This window comes from Rhinolophus ferrumequinum, chromosome 25 (genome assembly GCF_004115265.2).
Source record: "Rhinolophus ferrumequinum isolate MPI-CBG mRhiFer1 chromosome 25, mRhiFer1_v1.p, whole genome shotgun sequence".
NCBI lineage: Eukaryota > Metazoa > Chordata > Mammalia > Chiroptera > Rhinolophidae > Rhinolophus > Rhinolophus ferrumequinum.
Window position 1 is genome coordinate 30273981 of NC_046308.1, and position 16221 is coordinate 30290201.

At 37.1% G+C, this 16221-nt stretch overlaps 1 protein-coding gene across 1 annotated transcript; it reads right to left on the reverse strand.

Annotated features, from left to right (window-relative positions):
• Positions 1-6082: 6082 nt before the first annotated feature.
• Positions 6083-8173, reverse strand: LOC117017225 (plasminogen activator inhibitor 1 RNA-binding protein-like). Its single transcript, XM_033097190.1, has one exon. The coding sequence runs from the start codon at positions 8157-8159 to the stop codon at positions 6981-6983; it is 1179 nt and encodes a 392-aa protein (XP_032953081.1). The 5' UTR covers positions 8160-8173; the 3' UTR covers positions 6083-6980.
• Between the last annotated feature and the right edge of the window lie 8048 nt (positions 8174-16221).

Here is a 16221-nt window from a genome sequence, read left to right on the forward strand (position 1 = left end):
GATATGGTTGAATACTGGCTTTGTCAAAAGGTGTGACCTCCTGCAAGTCAGTTAACCTCTTTCATCCTCAGGTTTCCAACCTATGAAATAGCTGTTATGATCACACATATCTATGCAAATGAATATGTATGCAACACCTGGTGCTCTCATACTTTGCTGGTAGGAATGTAAAATGATACCACCTCTTTGGAAAATTGTTTGGAAGTTTCTTTAAAAGTTAAATGGAAGTTTACCATACAGCCCAGCAATTCTACTCCTAGGCATCTACCCAAGGGAAATGAAAACATGTCCACACAAAGATGTGTGTAAATGTTCATCGCAGCATTATTCATGAGGACCACAAAAACATTATGCTAAGTGAAAAAGCCAGACAAAAAAGATTACATATTATGTAAGTTCATTTACATGAGGAAAGGCAAATTCAGAGAAGATAAATCTTTGGAGACTTAAAGTCTGTTATAGTTGCCTAGGGCTGGGGGAAAAAAGGAGAGTGACTGCAAATGGTCACGAGGGATATTTTTGGGGTGATGGAAATGCTCTATATTCTATTGTGGTGATGGATCTATAACTGTAAATTTACTAAAAGTTATTGAATCTACACTTAAATTGGTAAAAGTTTATAGTATATAAATTAAACCTCAATAAAGCTGTTTTTAAAAACCTACCATGCATCTAGTGCCGTGTTTCCCCAAAAATAAGACCTACCCGGACCATCAGCTCTAATGCATCTTTTGGAGCAAAAATTAATATAAGATCAGATATTATATTATATTATACCCGATATTATATTATATTATATTATATTATGTTATATTATATTACATTATATTATAAGACCTGGTCTCATATTACAGTAAAATAAGACCAGATCTTACATTAGTTTTTGTTCCAAAAGACACATTAGAGCTGATGGTCCGGCTAGGTCTTATTTTGGGGGAAACATGGTAGATACTCAACACTATAGTGAACTATCAACATTTAATAAGCTTTTATTGGTAAGCTCATTACATGCCTTAGCTCAATTTAACTTTTATTTCTTTTCTTTTTTTTTTTCTTTTTTAGTAATTAGTACAAGTTTATTGTGTGCACACCAAAAAAAGGCTGTTTACAAACCAAAACATGGAATGAGGCTCAGGGGTATATTGTTGCAAAGATGCTTATATAGTGAGAAAGCAATGACTGTTTATTCTTCACAGTGATCAGTTATAGTATTAGAATTTTCTTAAATGATAGGGAATTGGTCAATAGTTACTTCATATCAACCTTGGCAAGCAGTTAAAGTTTTGCTTATGATTTCCAGAAGCATAAACAAAAATGATTCACGTCAAGTTAGTCTTGTTAAATACATTAAATTTAAGCTTTGCTTGACTAAAGTGTTTTGTCTGCTTAGGGAATTTTCATGGTTAATCTCCATTTGTTGTTTTGTTTTGTTTTAAAGATTTTATTGGGGAAGGGGAACAGGACTTTATTGGGGTACAGTGTGTACTTCCAGGACTTTTTTCCAAATCAAGTTGTTGTCCTTTCAATCTTAGCTGTGGAGGGTGCAGCTCAGCTCCAGGTCCAGTTGCTGTTGCTGGTTGCAGGGGGCGCAGCCCACCATCCCTTGTGGGAGTCGAACTGGCAATCCATTTGTTTTTTTATTTTAACACAGGCTACCTAGCTCTCAGAACCAGGAACAGGCATGTATCAAGGGGCAAAGGCAAAAGAGTCTGAGTCATTATTTGCTTTTAAGTCCCTTGGTTCACCTACCTCTCTTTGCTATCATCATCTGGTCTACTGAATAGCAGGCTAAAAGCCTTTCCATGGTTTGGTACCACCATAATCAGAAACAGTCTAAATATGATATTTCCCATGGGTCTGTCTAGCCAAACTTACTTAGGAGCAATAACAAGTTAACTAGATATTATTGAAGGGGAGTGGAATTACCTAAAAGAGCATTCCATGTTGATTGAAATTCACCTCAATGTATTTTTTTATTTTGCTTGAAATACATACATACATACATACATATATACACACACAGACACACACACACACACACACACACACCGTGGGTGGCAAAAAAAATGTATAGAGTGGACACTTTGGTCAACGTTGTTCAAGCAGTAGTTTGCCGTAATCAGAAGTGTCTGGATGCTGATGGTAACCACTTTGAGCACCTCTTGTAATTGCGGATGTCAAATGTGACTTGTATTCATCTTTTGTTATCGGTATATATTTAGTATTACAATTTTAACACAGTTTTCCTTTCTTAAAATGTGTATACTTTTTTTGGATATACATATATATATGCCATTGGATTATGATGCATCTCTCAATTCCTTGCTGAAAACATCAGTACTGATGAAGTGGGAGGTTTTGGTTTCATTTTTTTTTTAATTAGTTTCAGGTGCACAAAACACAGTAATACGTAGACGTTTATCATTTCTACCCCTCACACTGTGTGTCAACTCCCCTTCCCCCATCCACTATCCCTCTGACATCGCATACAGCCATTACATTTCCACTGTCTCTATTCCTAATGCTGTACTCCGCTTCTTGTAAGTATATACATATAAACTTGTAGTTGACATTCATTATTCTTCAGCTTCAGCTTCAGGTGTACAGTGCAGTGATCAGTCATCTACACCATCCCTGAGGTGGTTTCCCTAATGAGACAAGTGTCCATCGGATACCCTACAAAATCTTTAGAACATTATTGCTTACCTTCCCCAAATTAACTTTCGTAACCCCGTGGCAATCTTGTGGTTACTGACTGCTTTCTAATCCCCTCACCTTCTCCCTTATCCCCACCCCCGCCATCTAGCAGCCCTCAGTTTTTCCTCTATGTCTCTGAAACTGTTTCTGATTAGCTCATTCACTTATTCTCTTCTTTAGATTCTGCATATAAGTGAGATCATATGGTATTTGTCTTTCTCTGTCTGACTTATTTCACTTAACATAATGTTCTCTAGGTCCATCCATGTTGTTGCCAATGGTAAGATTTCTTTCTTCTTTATGGCTGCGTAATACTCCATTGTATAAATTTACCACAGTTTTGTAATCCAGTCGTCTACCGATGGGCATTTCGGTTGTTTCCATGTCTTGGCTATTGTGTATAGTGCTGCAATAAACATAGGAAAGCATACATTTTTTTGAATTAGAGTTTTGGATTTCTCTGGATAGATATCTAGGAGTGGAATTGCTGGATCATAAGGTAGTTCCATTTTCAGATTTTTCAGATATCTCCATACTGTTTTCCATAGTGGCTGCACCAATCTGCAATCCCACCAACAGTGCACAAGCGTTCCCTTTTCTCCACATCCTCATCAGCACTTGTTGTTTGTTGATTTATTGATGATAGCCTTTTTGACTGGGGTGAGGTGGTATCTCATTGTGGTTTTTATTTGTATTTCTCTGGTGGTTAGTGAGGTTGAGCATTTTTTTTTTTTTTTTGCAAGTTTGATTAGATATCATTTTATTGCCTTGTTACTAGATACACTCTACAAAGCAAACTGGTAATCAAGTTCTGGGCTTTCTCTAGTTACTTGGAAATGATCTGGTTTATAAATGTTCAGACACTAAAGTTGTTTACATGTTAATTTCAGTAGCATTACAAATGTTTGGATTAGAATCTATTTTCTAACACTGATTTACTTTCTTTAGAAAGTAGAACTGCGTGCACCTGAGAGCTGTAAAATGTTATGCCAGTAACTTCAATGTCGGGATAGATGTCCATTAAGATACCTGATACAATCTTACCTTCAAGTCAAAATCTTTCAGGTCTACCACCTTCACATTTCTCCATTAAGTTTCTTTTAAATTTTGTGTTCATCTCCATTCCTAACCTCATGTTGTAAAATCATTTGGTTTTATGATCATTAGAAAATGATCTACTTGAAAGGAAGGCCCATCTCATGCAGCTTAATATTTCTCCTACTTAGCACAGTGCTTAGTATGTAACAGGCTCCCAGTAACTCTTGGTTAAATGATGACTGAACAAATCAGGCAATATTATCTATTTGATACTAAAACACAGGATGAACTGATAGATAAAATAACCACCAATCTTTACAATGGTCAAATATGACCTGATTTGAGAAAGTCAATCAAACATATTGAAAAGAAACTGAATAATCAACTCGTGTGTGTGCTCTTAAAGATTTTTTTAAATCCAACATACAATAGACTTTGTATGCAATTTTCTAATAGTATAGCATTTTTCTATTTCAGTGCAATCATCTCTAGCAAAAAAATAACACAATCAGAATGAGTACTTAACCCATAGCAAAAAATAAGCCTCAAATACATTTACAACCCTGGAGATGTGTTCTGCTTCCACCTTTAAAATAAAACTAAGTAACTAGATGTATAGTACCTAGCGATACATTTTTAACTCCACTCTCAAAATAGTATTTAACTAAAAAAAGGAACCATATCCCAATCATTTCAGTAGAAGCTGAAAATATCTTAATATCAACTCGAACATAATTCCCATTTAAAAGCATCAAGGTAAAAGTTCACTAAAGAATTAAATTAGCCACCATTACAATTTAGGGATCTCTATCAATTAAGTTTTCTTTAGAGTATGAAAGAAAAAGTGGCCCCTCCAAAGAGTGGCATTCAGTATGATTAATCTTCACACTTAAATATGTGATCTGCTAAGAGAAATGCCAATTGTTCCGTCAGTCCTCGAAATTAATTTTATAAGAATGCTCCTACTATAGTACTCCTTAAAACAGGTATCCCTCCCAAATGTCATTAAGACAGCCTGGTTTAACAAAAAACCCCACATAAACAAAATCTAAGCATAAGGGGACAAAATATGAGCATTATCTTAGGGATGCACAAACAGGTCAGAAAACACATGACGATAAATGGGCTCCTATTTGATTTTTTTATGACTTTTAAGAAGTGAGCATGAAAATAAAATCTTTATTACCCACCAATAAAAGAAAGTTAGGTTCACAGTTTTAGCTCTTGACACAGAGTGTACTAGGAGGCAAATTACATCCACCAGATACAACTAATGGACCAACTTTTTAAAGTTCAGGCTACCTTGAAAGCTTGCAACATATCAGATATTGCCGTGTATTCTCTAGTGACAGAATGTCAGCAATGGCTGACAGAGAGTAGAACTTGAAGTGTTTTTAATAACAGGTGATTCTATATGTTGCTAGAAACCAAGAGGTTTATAAACATATTACATGTCCAGAAATGAGTTAAGATACTCTAAAGTCTAAACACACTGACTTAGGAGTACGTATGCTGCAATCTCGAGGGGTCAATAGTCCATATGGACTAAATTAATACTTGCCTCTGGGTAGAAGGTATGTTTGTAAATATAAAACTGTATTAGACATTAGCACCAGAACACACTCAGCATAAGATCCAAAACACCAGCACGTTTATCCATCATTAAAAACCATTACCTCCTTCCTAAGATGTCAAACTGGTAGGTAACTAGTAACCCAAATGAATTAACTTTCGTACTGTGCAACTTCTCTCAGTGTATGGTAGAACCAATCAGCTAAACAGCAGACATTTTATGATTTAAGATCTTCAGTATTTTAAAAACTGGACATTACCATACATTGGTAGAAAATAACTGAAAATTAACGAGTGACAAAAAAAGTTTTTAAAACTATAAATAAAATTCCTTTCCTGCTTTAACAATGTGTCAGAAGACTTAAAAAAAGGATCGTAGAAAACCTGTTTATTAATCATTCTCTCCATGTTTTACTAACTAAGTGGTGATGTTCCAGTTCAGTAATCCATTATTAACCTAATTTTCTAATGGAGAAGAGATAAAAGATACCACCTTCTGTGGAACAGTATCTATCAACTCAGGACAAAATTAATAGCAATATAGGAAATTCAAGAACAGGATTTTTTGGTTTATATTTCACGGATAGTGCTGCTGTTCCAATCTGATCGACTAAAGCTGTCTGCTTTCCAAATTCCAAAAAGTAATATACTCCCCCATCTTACCATACTAACCAGTGCCCTTTGGTTTCTTTAGAACAAGGAAGGGTTAAAGGATTGTTGATTATGGGTGTACAATTTTGATCTGGGACCTTTCACACACACAAGTCATACCAACTTGCCATACAGTTGAAATTTCATTATGCATTAGCCAAATCAACTTTGTTCCACCCACTCTATTGGAGTGGGAAAAGCCCAACACCCATAAAACTACTTCACCTAACAGGATGTGTCTATCAACAATAAGTAGCTTAAACAACTTTCACCAGTAAGGGTCTAATTTGGTTTTTAAAGTGGGAAAGTCACACATTTTGAAATTGTGAATCAATTATAATTGGAACCCAATGAACCATGCAGGAGCAAGGGTTAATAAACCAATGGGCTTTGAATTTTTTCAAGTCTGGTATTTCTGTATATAAAGATTTAGCATGTAACTATCATGAGAAGTGAAAAGATTTTTTCCCAGAAATGAAAATATTAAAACTAAGTTAAAATACACAAAGTAGTTACTATTCCACACAGCATAAAATTTGACAAAGTTTTCATGTCCCAGTTAACCATGTGTGAAAATGCAAAGCAGGTATTAAAACTGATATGTCCAGTATTTAAAACCGGTCGGTAATTGGGGGAACATCTAAATCCTTAATTAAAAAACACAAATGAAGTGAAAGCTTTAAACTGGTACACACTGTTCACACCTATATTTCAAGTTTGGAAATGCATGTTTGCAAGCAGCAATACAAAATATTCATGAAGAATGCATAATCTCTGAAAATTATGAAAACATCCCTGCTACCAATACATTTCTAAATACAAAACTGACTACCATATTGTTACTTCTGTGTACCTAGAGAAGTTCATTTTCAAAACAGATAAAATTCAGTCTGTAGGTGTGAAAGGTATGAATGACAGTCTTTTTTTTTTTTTTAATTTCTTAGTCGTTTGGGATCCTTAAGCATGCAAAACCTCAGAGAGGAGGGTCCACAAAGGAACCAGGGTTGTTTTATGGCATCCAGTTAAGCCAGAGCTGGGAATGCCTCTGGATCATCTACATCAGGAGCAGAAGCACTTGACTTGTCAGTCCTGCTGCCACGGTTTGGACGGCCACCACGCCCACGGCCACCTCGTCCTCCCCTGCCACCACGTCCTGGGCGGCCAAGGTCTCCAAAATTGATCTCCAGCTGAGACGTTATATCATTTGCTGGCTTCCGGAAATGATGATCCATAACCGAATCTTCAGCATGAGCCTCTTCACCCTTCGACTTATGAAGAACAAATCCCTTCTTCCATTGCCCATCAGCACCTTCGTTTGGTTTTCGGATATTAAATTCTACTTTTGCTCGGTCCTTATTCTGAATAGCCTTCCATTCATCCAAAGTCATTTCTTTTGGACCCTCTTCCTTTACTTCTTCAACTTCATTCTCCTTATTTTCAGCGTCTGCAACTGGATGTTCTTCACCTTCAGGTGTTTCCTCAGTCACATTTGATTGCTCTAAGTCAGTTAATTCATCTTTGACAGTTCCCCAGTTGTGAGATCCGCTACCTCCACGTTTGTCCTCATGCTTCAGGCCACTGTAATGTGAAAAAGAAGATCTATCACTTCCACTATGCCTATCAAATTCACGTTTGCCACGAGAATCAAATCCATCTCCTCGGCCCATTCCACGTCCACGGCCTCCTCGACCTCTTCCAAGACCACCACGGCCTCGGATAGGCCGGTCAATAATCGGTCTATCAACTGAAAAGTCTCCTCCTTCACCCTTTTCTTCAAGTGGCTTTTCAAATCGTCGTTCACGAGGTGGTCGCCTTTCTGGTCTCCTATCAATTATTTTCCCATTACCCTGAAGTTGTTGATCAGGTCTTTTTCCAACACGTCTTATTCCTTCTTTCTTAAGCGCTACTGGCGGCTGCGTCTCCTCTTTCTTGTCAACCACGCCAACGTTGGGCAGCAACGGGTTCTTGCGATCTTTCTGAGATTCTTTACGCAGCTGTTTGCCTGCCGCATTGGAGTTGGTCTGAGCTGCGGCCTGAGCAGCGCTCTTGGCCCCAGGGCCCCCAACGCCGCCCCCGCCGGCTTCTTTTTTCTTGTTCTCTGCTGCCTTCAACACCTCCAACGGGTCCGATTCGTCGTCAAATAACTGGTCGAATCGGTTGGTGACCACGCAGCCGAAGCCTTCCTGTAAATGCCCAGGCATGATGGTGGCTCGGCGGCGCGGCGCGTTCCTCCAGGGATTGCAGCGGCCCGGCCAAGCCAAGAGCGCCTGCTTCAGCTCTTCCCACAAGATCGAGGTTGAGCATTTTTTCATATGTCTGTTTGCCATCTGTATGTCCCTTTTAGAAAAATGTCTCTTCATGTCCTCTGCCCATTTTTTAATTGGGTTGTTTGTTTTTTTGGAGTTGAGTTGAGTTGAGTGAGTTTTTTATAAATTTGTGATATTAACCCCTTATCGGATACGTCATTGGCAAATATCTTTTCCCATTCAGTAGGATCCCTTTTTGTTTTATTGATGGTTTCCTTTGCTGTGAAAAGACTTTTTAGTTTGATGTAATCCCACATGTTTATTTTTTCTCTTACTTCCCTTGTGTGAGGGGATATATCAGTAAAAATCTTACTCGGGGTAATGTCTGTAAAGTTTCTTCCTATATTTTCTTCTAGGAATTTTATGATTTCAGATCTTACATTTAATTCTTTAAGCAATTTTGAATTTATGTTTGTATATGGTGTAAGGAGGTGGTCCAGCCTCATTATTCTGCATGTGTCTGTCCAGGTTTCCCAGCACCATTTATTGAATAGACTGTCTTTACCCCATCGTACATTCTTGCTTCCATTGTCATAGATTAAATGGCCATATAGGCATGGACTTATTGCTGGACTCTCTATTCTGTTCCATTGATCTATGTTTCTGTTTTCATGCCAGTACCATGCTATTTTGATTACTGTAGCCTTGTAGTATAATTTGAAGTCAGGTATTGTTATACCTCCCACTTTGTTCTTATTTCTCAGGATTGCTGAGGCTATCTGGGGTCTTTTAAGGATTCCATATAAATTTTAGGATTATATGTTCTATTTCTGTGAAAAATGTCCTTGGGAGTTTGATAGGAATTGTGTTGAATATGTATATTGCCTTAGGCAGTATGGACATTTTAACTATATTAATTCTTCCTATCCATGAACATGATATGTGTTTTCATCTATTTCTATCTTCTTTCATTTCTTTCTTCAGTGTCTTATAATTTTCTGAGTACAGATCTTTGACTTATTTGGTTAAATTTATTCCCAGGTATTTTGTAGTCTTTGAAGCAATTGTAAATGGGATTGTTTTTTTAATTTCTCCTTCTGATGTTTTATTATAATTTAACTCTTATTTCTAAAGCACATTTCTAAGTTTCACAAACTTTAGTCTTTCAAATGCCAATTTCACTACTTTTCCATATCCACTTACCATCTGTACAATTATCAACCAAATATTTTTCTTTAAAACAAAATTACTTTAAACAACTTACACAAGTTTATTTAAAAACAAAACCTTATATCACTATGGTAAATGGAAAACCAGTATCATTTGTCACAAACAAAATATATTGTGAAAATAAATACAAGGAAAGCCAAATGATTGTAGTCTGTAGGCAGCCATTGCCTGAAGAAGGCTTGCTCTCTCTGCTTGAAAAAGGAAACTAAAAATGGTAGAGAGGTGACTTAGGCATACTAGAATGGAGGAGAATTTCTCTTTGATGTAATCAGAACCAGTGACTGAGATCTCAGGCTGAGAACAAAAAAGGTTTTTTGTGCCCCACCATGTATAGAGAGTTGAAAACAATCGAGGTTGGATACCTTCTTAGGGCTTATCAGGAGGCAGCTGAGCCTGCTCCTGCTACTTTATGCTTCCTTCATTATGCCCCCTTAAGTCCCTAAAAGCAGAGGCCTGGAGAGGGGCTGGGGAAATCATCAGGCCTGATTCCTCAGACTTGGTCTGGTGTGAGGTAGTGTGATTTGGCCTGAGGCAGTGAGGAGACAGAGAGAACACTAACAGAGATCACACAATAGTGAGAAAGATGGCATCTCTCCTCACTGGAAGTTGAATCAGTCTCCCAATTTGGAGCTGCTAACCCAGCAGGGGGTGCAGAGACAGAGGCCTTGGAGGAGTCTGATTGCATCTCTAGCCATGACCCCTGGGAAAGTGAGCTGAGGGACAGCTGAAGTGGTCAAGCCAGAGTGACCGTCTGATGTCAGGGAACTATGCAAGGCCCACTGAAGAACTCACTGTCACGCTAATGTGAGAATCAGAATTTGGATGCCTGGAACAAGGGAATGTCAATAATCAATACGTTTTAGCCAGAGAAGCAATGCTGCCAAGAGAGGATCAGACATCACTTAGTAGGGAAGAGACATTTTCCCCCTTTCCTTTCTTTCCTGAAAAAAAAGGGAAAAGGGGATTTCATTGAGCATGGCAAAAGGTAAAAAAGAAAACATTTTATGCTTGTACTCCACTTGGTTCAGACTGCTCAACACACCAGGTAGAGAAGGATAAAAACAACTTAAAAAGATCTCTTCATCCAACAAATGCCTATACTGGGACATCTGAAAATATCCTTAGAACCTCCTATAGTTTGGAAAATACTGCTCTAGGGGGAAATAAAGAGTTGCCTTCAGCCCTACCCTCCAACCCTAGGGTTTCTAACAGGCACTGAAAGTGCGGTGGAATGATATCTAAGCTGCTTCTCCTCTCAATCTTCATAAACTTTGGTCTGTCTTTTGCAAGTGATGGACATCCAGGGCAAAAGTTAGTAACACTACATACCTGACCAAAAATGACTATTTTTCTCACTTGCTCTATTTTTCTTTTCCCTTACTGATTTCTCATTTCTTGCCTTTCCCTTGTCAGCAAGGGAGAATTCTGCCCAGCACTCTGCACTGCTTGAGCTTCCCAAGGCACCACAGGAGGGAAAGTGTTGTGGTACAGAAACTCCTGTGTGCAATGGCCAGAGTTTGATTTCAGGTTCTTCCTTGTTACCTATTTAGCCTTGGGCAAGTCCTTGAACATACAACATACAACAACATTGTGTAAGTGTAAGGTGTACAAAGTGATGATTTGTTACACTTATGTATTGTGAAATATGCTCGCATAACCCTACAGTTGGATCAGTTAACATCTCCATCACCTTATAATTACCTTTTTTTTTTTTATTAGTTTCAGGTGCACAAGACAAAGTAATACTTAGACGTTTATCATTTATATCCCTCAAACTGTGTGAACCCCCCTCCCCCCATCCACTATCCCTCTGACATCCCACAGAGCCATTACATTTCCACTGTCTCTATTCCTAATGCTGTACTCCGCTTCTTGTAAGTATATACATACATATACATACACATCTATATATACAATTATAGTTGACATTCATTATTGTTCAGCTTCAGGTGTACAGTGCAGTGATCCCATTTGATTTTGTGGTGAGAACACTTAAGATCTACTCTTTTAGCAACTTGCAAGTATGAACTACAGTATTGTTAACTACGGTCACCATGCTGTACCTTAGATCCTCAGAACTTATTCATCTTATAACTGGAAGTTTGTACCCTTTGACCAACATTCCACTCCCCCACCACTCAGTCCCTGGAAGCCACCAATCTACTCTCTGCTTCTGAGTTCAGGATTTTTTAGATTCCACATAGAAGGGAGATCATATAGTATTTGTCCTTATCTGTCTGACTTATTTCACTTAACATAATGCCCTCAAAGTCTATCCATGTTGTCACAAAAGGCAGGATTAATATTCCATTGTATCTATATATCACATTTTCTTGATCCAGTCATCTATGGATGGACAGTTCAGTTGCTCCCATGTCTTGATTATTTGTGGGAAATGCTACAATAAACATGGGCGTGCTGATATCTCTTTGAGATAGTGACTTCTTTTTCTTTAGATACACACCCAGAAGTAGAATTGCTGAATGATATCATATTTCTATTCTTAATTTTTGAGGAAGTTCCGTACTGTTTTCCATAGTGACCGCACCAGTGCACATCCTCACCAATAGTGCACAGGATTCCCTTTTCTCCACAGTCTTACCAACACTTGTTATCTCTTGTCTTTTTGACAAGAGCCATTCTAACAGGTGTAGGATGATATCAAATTGTGATTTGGATTTGCATTTTCCTAATGATTAATGATGTTGAACATCTTTTCATGTCCCTATAGGCTTTTTGTATGTCTTCTCTGGAAAACATTGTGAATTTTAGAACACTAAAATAGTGCTATATGTTGTTCATGAATATATACAAGTGTAGGAAAAGCACTTCAAATGTGTGGAAAAACACATGAAACTTATGCCAAAGGGACAACGGGACTTGCCAAAGGGGAAAGGTACATAGGGGCTTCAGCTGTAGTTATTTCTTTCTTGTTTTTTTTTAAAGAAATAATCAAAGCAAATATAACAACTTATGAACAACTGTTCAATCTGGGTGGTAGGCACATGAATGTTTCCTATGTTATTCTCTATGCTTTTCTGTTTTGAAAAAAAATGTAATGTTTTCAATGCTGAAAATCTGGAGAAAACAGAAAGGATAAAGGCAATGACAACAACAAAACCTAACTAAAACAACTACTATCAACATTGATTGGTTTATGTACCACCCATCTTTTTATTCTCTTATACACACTAATACAGATAAACACAACTGGATCATTTTATTTTGTGATATCTAAGGCACCTGCTGGCAGCTGGCCTTTGGCCTAGGTGTCAAACAGCAGGTCTTATACAAAATAAAACCATTCCCACCACCCTTTTGTTATTAAAGTTTCTGGTTTATAAAATTGCCCTTTACAAAAGCTCTGTTGTGTAGAGTGTAAATATTTAATTTAATCCACATCCACTTAGGCCTGCCTGGTGTTTGTTTTTCATTTGTATTTCACCATGTTATATAATGCCAAATTTATCTGCTCATTCACTTCATTCAGTTTCAAAAAAATACAAAGCAAAATTGTTTTTCAGCATCATATAGATACCAAATGTTCAGGTGATCAACTACATTTTTCTTTTCTATCATTTCTACTTGGTTTAGAATTAATTGTATGTGTTTTCTCCTTCTGTCTCAATAACAGAATTTTTTTTCTCACTACCTTTTCACTTTTTAACTACCTTTTTCTTTTAGTTTGGGTTCAAACTCAGGAGTTGGTCAAGGTAAAGATTTCAACTCAACCTGTCAAGAAATCTGGATTTGCCCTCTATTATCTGAAAAAGCCACCCGTAAGTCTAAAATTGCACTGTCCAATATAGTAGCCACAAGTCACATGCGGCTACATTTACATTTATTAAAACTAAAAAAAATTAAAATTCAGTTCCTCACTCACACTAGGCATATTTCCAAGTGCTCAGTAACTTCTATGTTGGACAGCACAGAGGTAGAACATGAGTGTATCTCAGAAAGAGCTGTTGGATAACGCTGGTCTGGAATTACATGGCAGCAGCTATGGTTGTTTCCTGCACTTTCCAGATTGCCTACTTTCATCTTCCTAACGTTGAAAAATGTCTGTGTGTGCAACTCAGGGTGAGGAAACAGGGTAATACATGAATGAGGAAGATAAAGCTAACTAATGAGAGCCCTCTTCCCTCTTCCTTAGAGACTGTTGTTTCTAGCAAGCCTCTCAGGCTTCTGTCCTGGCCAACATCTTTCAGCTGTTACAAGATTTTCAAATCAAGATCTCACCAAGAGACATAAGTAGATCTACCCTTCTAAGGCTCCTTGCTATTTTATTTGTGAAGGAGAGTTTAAAAGGATTTGAAGCAAATGTAATAGGAATCCAGTTTTATCCTTAGACAAGCTTATAGTTGCTGTATCTATCTATTCCCTTCTTGGAAATCAGACTAATTGTCAACTAACAGAGGCCGAGTGTGGAGAAATTGGCCAATATATATTCAGTGACTTCATAAGGTCAGTAAGTGGTTACAGCTCAGAATGACTCTTATTTACATAGAGGACATACTCTACCGACAGGGCAACAAGATAAGCTAACACTTGCTAATTTTTGAATCAAAGAAAAATAGTTAGCAAATGAAATTCCTGGTGAATATGTCTTTCCAAAACTCACGAGGAAATTTTTTCCTACAATGCTCTCTATTGTTTCTGTGATCTCACCTAGTGCACCATTATTTAATTTTTCATTGGGTTTATTCTCTCTCTGCATTTTTCCATTTGGCTTTTACAGAAATGTGCTCTATGGCTGTTCTAGAATGAGTCGATATACTATTTAAACGTTAAATCACCACACTTTATTAGAGCACCTATAAAGTATTTATTATTTCAATTAATAAAAGTATGTCCTTTGTAATAATTGCCTTGGGGCATGAGTACAAAGTTAAAAACATTCAGAAAGTTATTTAAAACTATAAAAGTCTTAAGCCAATGACAAATGTGTGCTTAAGGCATTAAACTACTTTAAATAATTTTAAAGCAGCTTTCATGAAATTCTCTCTTATGGAGAAGCCAGCTGAAGAAAGATAAATGTTGGTCCAAACTCTGAAGAAAGCCAAACTGGAGCTTCACCAGGATTGCAGTGGGGAGGAAGTTCTGTACACAGGGTGCTCCATGATGAGTCCTTGGTGGTTTTCATTTCCCTCTCCTCTAGATGGAATTTGGAACCTGTAAGTTGATGTGCTCTACCAGATCTCAAACTGCTGCAGCGCTGCAGAGAGAGAGAGGCAGTCACCAGGGTAACCAAATCTCAAACCACTTAGGTCTTTAATAGACATCATCAACACTTAAAATTCTCCTCAGAAGCAAATAGGCAGCTTGCTCAGACCCTCCAAGATGAGTTCAATCTCATACTTTCAGATTTCCAGAAGTAAAGGAAATAAATCTGATGAGTTTTGAGTTAATTTTGTAAGTCTTTTCCTGAACGCTAGGCAAATATTAGCACTTGTGCTGTCACCACAGCTTTCTTTTCAACTCACTAGAGGCTAATCATTACTTCTAGCTCCATGCCTTTGTCACTTTGCAGAAACAATAATGATCTTGGAAAGAAAACCTGACTGATTTTAATTAGTCACACTGAGTTACAAGTAACTAGTCACTTGCTGTGGAACATATTATTTAGGACAATGCTCAGACCACCTGTATGAGGATAGTCATATGCTTACAAAAAAAAAAAAAAGCGGATCCCTAGACTCCACCTAAGATTCCATGACTCAGAACCTTTGGCAAGAGGTCCCAGGAACCTGTCGTCTCACAAGCTCTCTTCCATAATTATTACATCACAATTTAACATGGAATGGATGGAAAATAAAGAGATTTTCTATGCCTTTTACTGTGAAGAAATGAGATAAGTCAGAAATTTGGCTAAATCTCTGCACCAGAACAAAGGAAAATAAATAATTGAGAAATGACTCTGGGCAAAAAGCAGTAGAAGAATTTTAAAGCTATAAGCATTTCTAAGGGGTCCAGTGACTTGGCAAGGCAAGTGATCATATAATTCCTCATTTTTCAAGCTAGTTCCAATTGCAAATATCTTGTCCTGTTGGCGGAGAAAATCTGCAAGTGTTCATCTTCTCTTTATTCCGATTTCTTATTTGTATTTATAAAATGAAAAATAGACATTTCTGTCCTACATACCACATAATGTTTTTGTAAAGGTGGATCAAATGAGAAAATACATGTGAAAGCAGTTTGCAAATGGGAAAGTGCTTTATAAACATCATTAGATCCAGGGAATAGTGAATTGTATTATTCTTTCATTGACTAATTCTTTATCATTTTGGAAAAAAAATCAGTTACTAATTCAATCTTCTCTTTTGTGAATTAGGGCCATGTCTTTGAATCATGAGTGAACTATATTATGGCACAATCAATTCATTCATTGTTTGTCTTTGCAATCGAGTTAACCATATGGTAATTTATACTGATTATGGAGATATTTAGATAAGATGTATTACTTGGGGCTCTTCATAAATGTGGATGCTTCATCCCTCTCATGATTTTTTGTATTATTTCTTTTAATTTTTGCTGTTTGTTTAAAATTATCTATTTAGTATTTTAGTAAGTAACACATTTGCAAGAATCTAAAAGTATAAAAAGCTATAACATAAAGTCTCTTTGCTTCTCCATCTCCCATTCATTTCACTTCCCACCTGACCTTTATAAGTAATCACCCTAACTGATTTCTTGTGTATTCTTCCAGAGATTATTTTTATCAGACACAGGCAGATATAAACATATATCATCCTTTATTTTACTTTTTAATATGATGCCAGCATACTCC

Coding starts and splice junctions, on each gene's coding strand:
- LOC117017225 (XM_033097190.1), bottom strand. CDS start 8,159: ATGCCTGGGCATTTACAGGAAGGCTTCGGCTGCGTGGTCACCAACCGA.